This window comes from Salvelinus namaycush, chromosome 1, assembly GCF_016432855.1.
Source record: "Salvelinus namaycush isolate Seneca chromosome 1, SaNama_1.0, whole genome shotgun sequence".
NCBI lineage: Eukaryota > Metazoa > Chordata > Actinopteri > Salmoniformes > Salmonidae > Salvelinus > Salvelinus namaycush.
In genome coordinates, this window is record NC_052307.1 from 23,740,559 (window position 1) to 23,755,233 (window position 14,675).

Sequence of the window (14,675 nt, forward strand, 5' to 3'; positions counted from 1 at the left end):
GTAGAAAGCAGTAAAAATAAAAACCCTGGAATGAGTAGGTGTACAAACTTTTGACTGGTACTGTATGTCTTACCAGCTATTTCCTGCAGTCTATCTTCGTCTATGTTGGGGTCAAAGTCGCTGCCCAGCACGTCTGTGCTCCAGGTCTCACTCACAGTCTCAGAGATATCCCGGTCATCTGTCAGGCCCATCATGTCTCGTATCTCAAACTTCCTCAGTTTGTCATCCAGGTTGTCCTGAGTGGTGGCTGGGGGTTAGAAATATTGACAAAGTTATCACGGCTCAATTTAACAATCCCTGACATTGATATACACTACCGGTCAAAAGTTTAAGAACACCTAGGGTTTTTCTTTATTTTTACTATTTTCTACGCTATACATCAAAACTATGAAGTGACACATGTAGTGTAGTACCTACATGTAGTAACCATAAAAGAGTGTTCAATCAAAATATATTTTTTATTTGAGATTCTTCAAAATAGCAACCCTTTGCCATGATGACAGCTTTGTACTCTTGGCATTCTCTCAACCAGCTTCATGAGGAATTTCTTTCCTTCATGCATTTGACCCAATCAGTTGTGTTGTGACAAGGTGGGGGGTGGGGGGTGCAGAAGATGGGTCTTTTACCAAATAGGGCTAAGTCCATATTATGGCAAGAACAGCTCAAATAAGCAAAGAGAAACGACAGTCCATCACTACTTTAAGACATGAAGGTCAGTCAAAATGGAAAATGTAAAGAACTTTGAACGTTTCTTCAAGTGCAGTTGTAGTAAAGACCTCTGGGGGGGGGTGTATATTTATGTATGTGTGTGTGAATATATAAACTCAGCAAAAAAAGAAACAGCCTCTCACTGTCAACTGCGTTTATTTTCAGTAAACTGAACATGTGTAAGAAGATTCAACAACAGACATAAACTGAACAAGTTCCACAGACATGTGCCTAACAGAAAAGGAATAATGTGTCCCTGAACAAAGGGGGGGTCAAAATCAAAAGTAACAGTCAGTGTCCGGTGTGGCCACCAGCTGCATTAAGTACTGCAGTGCATCTCCTCCTCATGGACTGCACCAGATTTGCCAGTTCTTGCTGTGAGATGTTACACCACACTTCCACCAAGGCACCTGCAAGTTCCCAGCCATTTCTGGGGGGAATGGCCCTTGCCCTCACCCTCCAATCCAACAGGTCCCAGACGTGTTCAATGGAATTGAGAGCCGGGCTCATCGCTGGCCATGGCAGAACACTGACATTCCTGTCTTGCAGGAAATCACACACAGAACGAGCAGTATGGCTGGTGGCATTGTCATGATGGAGGGTCATGTCAGGATGACCCTGCAGAAAGGGTACCACATGAGGATACCACATGAGGGAGGATGTCTTTCCTGTAACACACATCGTTGAGATTGCCTGCAATGACAACAAGCTCAGTCCAATGATGCTGTGACACACCAAATCAATCCCGCTCCAGAGTACAGGCCTCGGTGTAACGCTCATTCCTTCGACGATAAATCAAATCCAACCATCACCCCTGGTGAGACAAAACCGTGACTCGTCAGTGAAGAGCACTTTTTGCTAGTCCTGTCTGGTCCAGCGACGTTGTTGCCGGTTTCTGGTGAGGACCTGCCTTTCAACAGGCCTACAAGCCCTCAGTCCAGCCTCTCTCAGCCTATTGCAGACAGTCTGAGCACTGATGGAGGGATTGTGCGTTCCTGGTGTAACTCGGGCAGTTGTTGCTGCCATCCTGTACCTGTCCCGCAGGTGTGATGTTCGGATGTGCCGATCCTGTGCAGGTGTTGTTACACGTGGTCTGCCACTGCGAGGACGATCAGCTGTCCGTACTGTCTCCCTGTAGCGCTTTCTTAGGCGTAAGGACATTGCAATTTATTGCCCTGGCCACATCTGCAGTCCACATGCCTCCTTGCAGCATGCCTAAGGCACATTCACGCTGATGAGCAGGGACCCTGGGCATCTTTCTTTTGGTGTTTTTCAGAGTCAGTAGAAAGGCCTCAGTGTCCTAAGTTTTCATAACTGTGACCCTAATTGATACCGTCTGTAAGCTGTTAGTGTCTAACGACCGTTCCACAGGTGCATGTTTATTAATTATTTATGGTTCATTGACCAAGCATGGGGAACAGTGTTTAAACCCTTTACAATGAAGATCTGTGAAGTTATTTTGATTTTTACAAATTATCTTTGAAAGAGGGTCCTGAAAAGGGGACTTTTCTTTTTTTGCAGATAGACACAGAGGTCCTTACTACATTGAACAAAAATATAAATGCAACATGTGAAGTGTTGGTCCCATGTTTCATGAACTGAAATAAGACTCCAGAAATGTTCCACACACACAAAAAGCTTATTTCTCTCAAATTTGTTCACATTCCTGTTAGTGAGCATTTCTCTTTTACCAAGATAATCCATTCACCTGACTGGTGTGGCATATCAAGAAACTGATTAAACAGCATGATCATTACAGGTGCACCTTGTGCTGGGGGCAATAAAAGGCCACTAAAATGTGCAATTATGTCACAACAATGCCTCAGATGTCTCTCAAGTTGAGGGAGAGTGCAATTGGTATGCTGACTGCAGGAATGTCTACCAGAGCTGTTGCCAGATAATTGAATGGTAATTTCTCTTCCATGAGCCAAAGCAAAAAATATATATAAACTGGAATGAGTAGGGTTTCTAAAACTTTTGACCGGTAGTGTAGCTGATGATTTCTCACAACACACCATGTTCATGCTCCAGCAGTTGTAGAGCCTCCACCCCATTGCTCCCTGATGGCCCAGCTCCCAGCTCTGACACAGACTCTCCCTCCAGGTCCAGAGACGACACAGAGTTAGACCGGTTGGACGGACCTGTGCAAAGAAAACAATTACATTGTGACATCTCTAACTACAATGCATCAGATTACAAAGTCCTCTTCTGAATCCTCTTTTTGTGGTACATTAACAGTTACTGTGGTTTACATAAGATGCACTGCAATAACATCTATTATAAACCTAATTCCATGGTCAAACATTGAACACATTCTGTTGTGTTGCTGTAGTAACAACTGAGTTAGCAGGGCATGTGGGCTGTTAGCACACTGACCCTCTGAGATACCCTCCAGGTTGTCACTGCAGAGGGAGAAACGCAGGGTTTTGTCTGGTTTGCAATGGTGCTTGGTGTCGTCTACAGGAGTGTACCCTTGTGCTCCATCAGTCTGCTGCACGGTCAACACCTGAGAGAGAACAGCACTGGTTACTGCCATTCTGGCTCTTGATATGGGCTTCTAATAATGACAAATACATCTGTTACATAAAAGTAACTGATCTTTGATTTCCACTATAGTGTGGAACTGTATTAGAGCACATCTCCATAATGAACTAATCTTCATGATCCAGGCTCCTTAGTTACCTCATTCTCTGACATCATGCCGGGGATGGTCTGCAGGCTGCTTCCTAGTGAGATCACCAGGACCTCTTCTGGCATCACCTCCTGCAGGGATTCCATGGAGCTGGCCTCTGCTTCCTCCTGCTGGGCCAGCTCAGTACGGCTGCGACTGCGGGAGGCTGCTGGGGGAGCAGGAAGACAGACGGGATGAGGTTAACTAAATAACAGAGATTCAGGGTTAGCAGGGGACAAGGAGTTACTCTGTAATATTCACTCATTAACAGAAATTCAAGAGTGCGCAAAAGACTGGGATCGGTTTCAATTATAACAAAAGCAAAAAGTAGGCAATATACTATCTATAAAACAACCGAACGTACAGACTCACCTACCTACACACAACTACATACAGACTGCTTTGCTAGTTAGATTACCTGTTAGTTGCTCCCAACCTTTCAGTTTTGCATTGTGAAAGAAGTATTGCAGTGAACAGAAATATTGGACTCATGAATATCTCACATTTAATCATTAAATCAATGAATCTCTCCTAATAGACTGAATATTTTGCTAGGCCCTGCTTAGATAACCTGTGCTGTATAACCCGTGCAGTGTAATATAGGTCAATGACTGCATCCAATCAGGTTCACAAATCACAAGTGCATGCCAAATACAATGAAGCAGCCACACTCAACACAATCTGCACATGGCATGCATACCATTCTAATGACCGACCTGATGGATTTCTACAGGATGACAATCTGTTCCTACATTGTGCTCTGTATGGTTTTTTATTTAATCTTTACTTAACCAGGTAGGCCAGTTGAGAACAAGTTCTCATTTACAACTGCGACCTGGCCAAGATAAAGCAAAACAGTGTGACAAAAACAACACGTGATAAACAAACGAACAGTCAATAACACAATTTTTAAAAACTATGTACAGTGTGTGCAAATTAAGTAAGGTTAGGGAGGTAAGGCAATAAATAGGCCATAGTGGGGAAATAATTACAATTTAGCATTAACACTGAAGTGATAGATGTGCAGATGATGTGCAAGCAGAGATACTGGAGTGCAAAAGAGCAACAAAAGATGACCTGGAGACAGTATTTACAGATGTGCTGTGTACAGGCGCAGTGAGCTGCTCTGACAGCTGATGCTTACAGTTCGAGAGGGAGATAAGTCTCCAGCTTCAGTGATTTTTGCAATTCGTTAAAGTCATTGGCAGCAGAGAACTGGAAGGAAAGGCGGCCGAAGTAGATGTTGACTTTGAGGATGACCAGTGAAATATACCCGCTGGAGCGCGTGCTACGGGTGGGTGTTGCTATGGTGACCAGTGAGCTGAAATAAGGTGGGGCTTTACCTAGCAAAGACTTATAGATGACCTGGAGCCAGTGGGTTTGGCGACGAATATGTAGCGAGGTACAGCCAACAAGAGCATACAGGTCGCAGTGGAGGGTAGTATATGGGGCTTTGGTGACAAAACCGATGGCACTGTGATAGACTACATCTAGTTTGCTGAGTAGAGTGCTGGGGGCTAGTCAGTTTTACGAGGGTATGGTTGGCAGCATGAGAGAAGGTGGATTTGTTTGCAAAATAGGAAGTTGATTCTAGATTTAATTTTGGATTGGAGATGCTTAATGTGAGTCTAGAAGGAGAGTTTAGTCTAACCAGACACCTACAGTGAGGGAAAAAAATATTTGATCCCCTGCTGATTTTGTACATTTGCCCACTGACAAAGAAATGATCAGTCTATAATTTTAATGGTAGGTGAGAGACAACTATAACAATAACTATAAGTGAGAGACAAAATAACAAAAAAATCCAGAAAAACGCATGTCAAAAATGTTATAAATGGATTTGCATTTTAATGAGAGAAATAAGTATTTGACCCCCTCTCAATCAGAAAGATTTCTGGCTCCCAGGTGTCTGGCAGGTGTCTGTCTGGCTCCCACTCCCACTCTTAAAGGGAGTGCTCCTAATCTCAGCTTGTTACCTGTATAAATAGACACCTGTCCACAGAAGCAATCAATCAGATTCCAAACTCTCCACCATGGCCAAGACCAAAGAGTTCTCCAATGATGTCAGGGACAAGATTGTAGACCTACACAAGGCTGGAATGGGCTACAAGACCATCGCCAGCTTGGTGAGAAGGTGACAACAGTTGGTGCGATTATTCGCAAATGGAAGAAACACAAAAGAACTGTCAATCTCCCTCGGCCTGGGGCTCCATGCAAGATCTCACCTCGTGGAGTTGCAATGATCATGAGAACGGTGAGGAATCAGCCCAGAACTACACGGGAGGATCTTGTCAATGATCTCAAGGCAGCTGGGACCATAGTCACCAAGAAAACAATTGGTAACACACTACGCCGTGAAGGACTGAAATCCTGCAGCGCCCGCAAGGTCCCCCTGCTCAAGAAAGCACATATACATGCCCGTCTGAAGTTTGCCAATGAACATCTGAATGATTCAGAGGACAACTGGGTGAAAGTGTTGTGGTCAGATGAGACCAAAATTGAGCTCTTTGGCATTAACTCAACTCGCCGTGTTTGGAGGAGGAGGAATGCTGCCTATGACTCCAAGAACACCATCCCCACCATCAAACATGGAGGTGGAAACATTATGCTTTGGGGGTGTTTTTCTGATAAGGGGACAGGACAACTTCACCGCATCAAAGGGACGATGGACGGGGCCATGTACCGTCAAATCTTGGGTGAGAACCTCCTTCCCTCAGCCAGGGCATTGAAAATGGGTCGTGGATGGGTATTCCAGCATGACAATGACCCAAAACACACAGCCAAGGCAACAAAGGAGTGGCTCAAGAAGAAGCACATTAAGGTCCTGGAGTGGCCTAGCCAGTCTCCAGACCTTAATCCCATAGGAAATCTGTGGAGGGAGCTGAAGGTTTGAGTTGCCAAACGTCAGCCTCGAAACCTTAATGACTTGGAGAAGATCTGCAAAGAGGAGTGGGACAAAATCCCTCCTGAGATGTGTGCAAACCTGGTGGCCAACTACAAGAAACGTCTGACCTCTGATTGCCAACTAGGGTTTTGCCACCAAGTACTAAGTCATGTTTTGCAGAGGGGTCAAATACTTATTTCCCTCATTAAAATGCAAATCAATTTATAACATTTTTGATGTGTTTTTTCTGGATTTTTTTGTTGTTATTCCGGATTTTTTTGTTGTTATTCTGTCTCACTGTTCAAATAAACCTACCATTAAACTTATAGACTGATCATTTCTTTGTCAGTGGGCAAACGTACAAAATCAGCAGGGGATCAAATACTTTTTTCCCCTCGCTGTAGGTATTTGTAGTTGTCCACATATTGTAAGTCAGAACTGTCCAGAGAAGTGATGCTAGGTGGGCGGGCAGCAATCGATTGAAGAGCATGCATTTAGTTTTACTAGCATTTAAGAGCAGTTGGAGGCCACGGAAGGAGTGTTGTATGGCATTGAAGCTCATTTGGATGTTTGTTAACAGTGTCCAAGGAAGGGCCAGATGTAAACGGAATGGTTATGGTACAATACTTTCAAACAGAGGGATGCACGATCCCAACATCAGCAACTTCAATATCTCTTTAGCCAAAAGCATGTGTCTGAAAACATTCAGCAGACAACCGGGTATAAACGACGTTAACAAGACGAAAGCACAGGGCGAAGCAGGCATGGTCAAAACAACATGGACAAGAGCATATCTAGCTCTATCTGGTGGTGAAGCAGTGGGACTGCAGCTACATGGCTATAAGCATGGCTGTTACTGTATGTTTTTGACTGGCAGTGATACATGACTGGCAGTGGTACAAACACACGCTTTAGTTCTAGTCAGCCTCACAGGGCTGCCAGGCTACCCACCAAAAGGGGTAACTAATGGAATGTGTGCAGACAGGGTGGTGGTTGTGGAGTCCCAGGACGTTGCTAACTGTTGTCCTGATCGTTCATAGGCAGCAAAGGAGGAAGGAAGAAGGTTGAGGGTGAAAGAGTATACAGGGCAAATATTTAGTAGCAACAGTATAAAATCTGACAAAGGTTCATATTTTAGGGCAGCTTGAAGCGGCTTATTTCATGGCAGAGGATGTTGTGCCCTCACATTTAATGAATGTATTTCTAATGGAGGAAGGTATATATTTCTCCATCCATACCAATTAAAAAGGGTTCATTTATATTTGGTCATTTAATTGGTTGTCATTTCTGGAATTGAGCTCCAATCTAGAAGCTGCTAATTACCTGTAGAACAGTCCCAGAACCTCATTAGCTTCCTACATAACAGGGGATTTCTAAGGCAGCCATTACAACTCCAGCAACCTGGTTATTTATTACCATGAATGAAACAACCTATAGTTAGTACATAAATACAGCAAGGCTGGTTTCTGTGTAGATTCAAACTGAACTCCAACTGGTGCCATCAGTTACAGCAAAATACACTATTGAAAAGACATCCTATAATGGGAATGACAAGTACTGGAGATGAACACCGTACATCATTAAGCAGTATGTAATTCTATCTGTCAGAGAGCCAGTGGCTGCACATGTACAGTAACAATAGCTGGAGGTAGGTAGGTACCTAAGTTCCTGTTCTTCTTGTTGGCGGGGGTGGTGGTTGGGGAAAGCTGGGGGGTGTTGGAGGGGGTGAGCTCCAGACTGTTGCTCTTCACTGTGCGGGACTGGGGCACGTTGGCCATTAGGGTCTCCAGGATTATGTGCTCCTCCTCCCGGAGGTGGTCCCCTGCCATCACACTCCGTACAAAGTCCACCTGAACACCATACGATTAATTTACTTAATTTAATATACTCACATCCTAGTCTCTATGTGGAACCTAATTATGATGTTTTTAATAATGCATGAATAGCTAAGCTGGTGGAGAACTTATGCCACAGGTGATAAGTACAGGGCTCTGCTTTACAATGAAACTAAAAGTGGAGCTTGAGACATGCTACTGTGCAGAATAAAGCTAGAGTAATTGTTGATTATCACACTGTTATAAGGAAAGGTAGCTAAGGGAGGAGACACTGTACTGTAACTCCAAGAATATGTGAGACCACTTTGTATACTTGAGTATGGTACATCCCAGTTAGGGTTCCTGCTTATTCCCTCCTGATTCCTGGAATTTTACAAACAGGATTTCTGGAGAACCTGGGATAGTTACCAGAATTTTGTAACCGTAAGACCAGTCCTTAAAACATAACAGCACTCTCAACAACCGGTGTGAAATGTCTCTTTCTGGTCTGACAAGTTTGGGCATGTCATGTAAATGTTCTGTAACATAGGAATCTCTAAGGTTGCCTGTATAAAACATGGGTGTATACAATTCTTAGGCTAGCTAACTATATAACATTCAGACTGAAACAGTCAGATCAGCAGTGTACCAGGCAGAGCAGCTGACTGTGTGTCATGTACGCCACAGTCCTGCTGAGGCCTTCAAGTAGGTTCAAGGAGGACATGGGCGGCGTCTCCACAGCTCTCCCTCCGATTACCACATCCAAGAAGGCAGCTACGCAGCTCTGAGGTGACAACCAGACAGTCAACTTCAATAATACGGCAAGAAGCAAAACATGTATTCAGAATGTAATAAAAGCTACCCCATGGGCAAACTGGTTCCATATTAAGATGTGTGTTTGAAGATATTACCTTATCGAACTTGGCCAAACTGTTTTTCCTCCTGGGGTCTCCATCACCGTCAGCCATTGCCAACTGTTGAAGAAGCTGCCCTACCTAAAGGACAAAGATAATGATTAGAATATATACAAAGGTAACAATATTTTGTCTTATAATCTAACAGTTAAAACAGGATTTGTACTCTAAGCTGTCAATATAAGAGTAGTGTGGATGTATGAGTCTGTTGGCTCCTCCACTGACCTGCATGAGGTTGAAGCGAGCCACCTCGTTGATAGGGGCATCTGAGATTATGCCATACTGCTCAGGGTTGACTATGGCTGGGCAGATGAAGCAGGTGAGCAGCAGGTCCGTGCACATGGTCCGCACCTCGCCCACCTCTAGCCTCTCCACACACGACAGCGTCTTGTACATCTGAGACACAATCCAACGCAGGTTGTGGGGGAAGCAGTAGGTGTTCTGCTTCAGGTAGCCAATGAACTTGTTGACCAGGGTCACCAGCTTGGCCTCATTGGCCTCCACAGCAGCCGCCACCTTCTGCCTGTAGCCCTCCGAGCCCTTCTCCCCAAACAGGCGCTCCTGCTGCGCCGGCGTGAAGCGCTCTGTCACCTTGGAGGGGTCCGTCTCCAGGTGGTCCTCGTCCTCCACCAGCAGCTGCATGATGGGCTCGTGGAGGGTGGCGGTGAGGAAGAGCTTGGCGGAGTACAGCCCCTCAGAGAAGAGCTTGAAGAGGATGCTGAAGGCGCACGTGCCTCGCCGCAGCAGCCGCCGAGGGTTGTCGCTCTCCTTTAGCTCAAACTCCACCAAGTATCGCAGGACCTGGAATTTATAGAAACAGCAGCACTGTTACCATCAGTTTTAGCAGTGCAGAGGTTAGAAAATAACTGCCTGATCACACTGCCTATGGGGATATGTAATAGTATTAGTAACATGTGGCTGCTGTGGACTTTGTGAGTGCAACTGACTATTGGCTGTGTGTGACTAGTATGTTTATAGTGTAAGTGTATAAATCAGAAGAGGTCTGGGCTGCTCACCTGCAAGAGGTAGCTCTCATCCTCCTGCATGATACAGTTGCCATAGAGTGAGGTGAAAACAGTGTAAATGACCCCCTGTGTGTGCTCCTGGTTCAGCCTCTCCCCAGCCACCAGGCAGGAGGCCACCAGCCGGGGATTCTCCCGCACCCGGCCCAGGAACTCCCCGTAGATGCTCTCCTGGAAGCCCAGAGTCTTGTAACCATCCAGGAACTGTGTGTCCTCCAGCACTTTGGCATGCTGGCAGCATTCGGCCGGGGAAGCCTCAGCACTGTAGGAAAGAGAGATTTAATTACAAGAGCAGAAGGCTCCACAAACCAGGAGCTGGAATTAGGCAACAGTGGGCCACAATGGGCTGTTGATTAGTGGTTGGAGTGACATGTAATTGTATGATATTCTTGCTGACCACAGGACTCCTCTTATTCCTTGCAATTTCCCTTTTGACCTGCTAAACTAAATAATACTCAGCTGGGTCTGGCATGCACCATGTTTGTATTTGGCAGGATCTACCATAAACAAGATGATCACATCAGGAAGATAAGACAGTTAACACTGTGGAATCCTACTTCAGGACTACTAAATTACTAGTTCATTAAAAGGTCACTCGGTGGTCACACATTGCTGTACAATTTAAAATGCCCATTAATTGAGAGTTCCTATTAGAACAGTTTCTATTCTACACTTGGATCCATGTCAATGAAGTGCACTGGTGTAACAGTAGCTGTGGGGGCACCATGCTGACCTGGTGAGGATGAGCCGGTCGAGGTTGATCCTCTGCTGCTTGGTGATCCAGGCAGCACGGTACAGCCTCTCAGCAGTCTTCAGCACGTCCCCATTGAGCCGCTGGATCAGCTGCTTCTCTGAGGCCACATACAGCCGCTCCTGCTTCAGGTGATGGGCCAGAGTGTGGATGTCTGGCTTCATCTTTACCAGCTCACGCAGAGAGGCAAAGGACTGCAGAAGAGTGAAAGAAGAGAGGGATCAGTCACACTGGGAGAATGAGTCCTAGACATTCAGGACAGAGCAACATACAGGGCAGTTTGAGTAATTTATAAGTGTGGACAATGTACCATTTCTATATCTGAGAGGAATTCAGATGAAGAGCAGGAAAGAACCCATTTCCTGTGGGTGCATAGCTGGCAGAATCCTAGCTCACACACGGACAGAGGAATTGGATTGTCAGTAGTCAAGAGAAGGTAGAAACACTACTTCCATTGGCTGAGAATGACAGCAAAGAGAGAAGAGGGGTGGGGGGGGGGAAGAGGGCTTCAAGCCAGCTTCAGCAGCTGGCCCCATACTGGGACGGCCTTTAAAGAATTGAAAACTCCTACTCTCGCACACACAAGCGTCTGGTAGTATTATTCACAGCACAAAAGAATATGCAAATCCCTTTTTCTTCACACAAATACACAAACCAGACAGAACACATTAAATTTAAATGATTTCCTGGAGCATTCTATGACACAAAAGGCTCTTTGTGGATGGCTGCTCCCGAGGAAAACAGACAAGATTGTAAGGCTGGGAGGCCCGTGAAAGCGGCCCAGAGAACCCTGCCTCAGACAGAAGGCTACGGCTATCAGAGGACACAGCCTGCTAGCTAGTAACATACAAGTGCAAATGCTTGATACTATTAAACAGAATCAATTAATGTGGTTTGAGGCATAAATATTGTGTAGAGGCTTAGAAGCATTTTTTAAAACATGTCAAATAAGCAAGGTTATCATCATGGGTAATACACAACGCAGTCTGTGTTTCTTTAGTATGCTAAATCCAATGATGGACAGGCAACTGTGGAGTTTTCTGGAAACATGAACACTGTGGGATCTCTGCTAAATCAAATTCTGTCAAATGTATATAAGGTTAATCAATAGATTATTGAACGACTAGTATACTTGCCCATGAGATGATGCATGTGCCGTATACTCTTGAGAGATAACTACATTTGTCATAGTCCTGCGGGGAAGAGAAAAGGTATAGGCCTAGGGCCAACAGACAGGCGGTACTGTAGGAACTGCGGCCTGGTACTGGTAGTAAAGCCATTTCTGCGTTAGAGATTTGTTGAGTAGACCTACAGTGCATTTGTAAAGTATTCAGAACCCTTGACTTTTTCCACACTGTTACGTTACAGCCTTAATCTAAATGTATTCAAAATAAGAATCTGTAATATCACATCTCCATAAGCATTCAGACCCTTTACTCAGTACTTTGTTGAAGCACATTTGGCAGCGATTACAACCTCGAGAATGACGCTACAAGCTGGGCACACCTGTATTTGGGGAGTTTCTCCCATTCTTCTCTGCAGATCTTCTCTGTCAGGTTGGGTGGGGAGCATTGCCGCACAGCTATTTTCAGGTCTTTCCAGGGATGTTCGATCGGGTTCAAGTACGGGCTCTGGCTGGGCCTCTCAAGGACATTCAGAGACTTGTCCCGAAGCCACTACTGTGTTGTCTTGGCTGCGTGCTTAGGGTCATTGTCCTGTTGGAAGGTGAACCGCCGTCCCAGTCTGATGTCCTGAACGCTCTGGAGTAGGTTTTCATCAAAGATCTCTCTGTACTTTGCTCCGTTCATCTTTCCCTCGATCCTGACTAGTCTCCTAGTCCCTGCCGCTGAAAATCAACCCGACATCATGATGCTGCTGCCACCACCACGCTTCACTGTAGGGATGGTGCCAGATTTCCTCCAGACTTGACACTTGGTATTCAGACCAAAGAGTTCAATCCTGATTTCAGCAGACCAGAGAATCTTGTTTCTCATGGTCAGTCCTTTAGGTGCCTTTTGGCAAACTCGGGCAGTCATGAGGCTTTTACTGAGGAGTGGCTCCCGTCTGGCCACTCTACCACAAAGGCCTGATTAGTGGAGTGCTGCAGAGATGGTTGACCCTCTATAAGGTTCTCCCATCTCCACAGAGGAACTCTGGAGCTCTGTCAGAGTGACCATTGTGTTCTTGGTCAGGCCCTTCTCTCCAGACTGCTCAGTTTGACCAGGCGGCCATCTCTAGGAAGTGTCTTGGTGGTTCCAAACTTCTTCCATTTAAGAATGATGGAGACTACTGTGTTCATGGGGAGCTTCAAAGCTGTAGAAATTATTTGGTACCTTTCCACACATCGGTGCCGCGACACAATCATGTATCGGAGCTCTACGGACAATTCCTTCGACCTCATGGCTTGGTTTTTACGACTGTGGGACCTTATATAGACAGGTGTGTGTGACTTTCCAAATCATGTCCAATCAATTGAATTCACCACAGGTGGACTCCAATCAAGTTGTAGAAACATCAAGGACGATCAATGGAAACAGTACGCACTTGAGCTCAATTTCAAGTCGCATAGCAAAGGGTCTGAATAGTTATGTAAATAAGGTATTCCTATTTAAATAAATGTGCAAAAAATATCGAAATACCTGTTTTCGCTTCGCCATTATAGGGTTGTGTGTGTAGATTGATGAGAAAAAAATATTTTATCCATTTTAGAGTAAGGCTGTAACGTAACAGAATGTGGAAAAAGTCAAGGGGTCTGAATACTTCCCGAATGCACTGTACCCAATGACTAAGTAATGGAAAAGGGGAACTCGAAAGCAGAAGAAAACACTGTAGGTGGTGGGGAAAGGCGCAGGTTGGAATGTGTGAGACAGAATAACTGTAGCTACAGGTAGGCTAGAAATAGAATTCTCAGTCCAAAGCCACCCCAACCCTCTGTACTAGAGGTCAACCGATTAATCGAAATGGGCGATTAATTAGGGCCGATTTCAAGTTTTCATAACAATCGGAAATCGGTAATTTTGGGCGCCGATTTTTTTTTTTTCACCTTTATTTAACTAGGCAAGTCAGTTAAGAACACATTCTTATTTTCAATGACGGCATAGGAACGGTGGGTTAACTGCCTTGTTCAGGGGCAGAACGACAGATTTTTACCTTGTCAGCTCAGGGATTCAATCTTGCAACCTTACGGTTAACTAGTCCAACGCTCTAACCACCTGCCTCACGAGGAGCCCGCCTGTTACGCGAATACAGTAAGAAGCCAAGGTAAGTTGCTAGCTAGCATTAAACTTATCTTATAAAAAAACAATCAATCAATCATAATCACTAGTTATAACTACACATGGTTGATGATATTACTAGTTTATCTAGCGTGTCCTGCGTTGCATATAATCAATGCAGTGCGCATTCGCGAAAAAGGACTGTCGTTGCTCCAACATGTACCTAACCATAAACATCAATGCCTTTCTTAAAATCAATATACATTTTTAAACCTGCATATTTGGCTAAAAGAAATCCAGGTTAGCAGGCAATATTAACCAGGTGAAATTGTGTCACTTCTCTTGCGTTCATTAGTCGCAGAGTCAGAGCATATGCAACAGTTTGGGCAGCCTGGCTCGTCGCGAACTAATTTGCCAGAATTTTACGTAATTATGACATAACATTGAAGGTTGTGCAATGTAACAGGAATATTTAGACTTATGGATGCCACCCGTTAGATAAAATACGTAACGGTTCCGTATTTCACTGAAAGAATAAACGTTTTGTTTTTGAGATTAACGTTTCCGGATTCGACCATATTAATGACCTAAGGCTCGTATTTCTGTGTGTTATTATGTTATAATTAAGTTTATGATTTGATAGAGCAGTCTGACTGAGCGAAGGTAGGCACCAGCAGGCTCGTGCTTACGAGCACT

General features: G+C 44.8%; 1 protein-coding gene across 1 annotated transcript in view; it reads right to left on the reverse strand.

The window, feature by feature from the left end:
- Positions 1–14,675, reverse strand: part of LOC120065602 (GTPase-activating protein and VPS9 domain-containing protein 1-like) — a 29,884-nt gene that overhangs the window by 11,691 nt on the left and 3,518 nt on the right. Inside the window, exons 2-11 of the mRNA XM_039016695.1 lie at positions 10,747–10,958; positions 10,008–10,275; positions 9,217–9,792; positions 8,989–9,072; positions 8,727–8,861; positions 7,924–8,113; positions 3,391–3,548; positions 3,085–3,214; positions 2,724–2,849; positions 74–247 (exon numbers count right to left, since the gene is read on the reverse strand). Of these exons, the coding sequence (XP_038872623.1) occupies positions 74–247; positions 2,724–2,849; positions 3,085–3,214; positions 3,391–3,548; positions 7,924–8,113; positions 8,727–8,861; positions 8,989–9,072; positions 9,217–9,792; positions 10,008–10,275; positions 10,747–10,928 (2,023 nt within the window). The 5' untranslated portion in view covers positions 10,929–10,958. The remainder of the gene's footprint in view (positions 1–73; positions 248–2,723; positions 2,850–3,084; positions 3,215–3,390; positions 3,549–7,923; positions 8,114–8,726; positions 8,862–8,988; positions 9,073–9,216; positions 9,793–10,007; positions 10,276–10,746; positions 10,959–14,675) is intronic.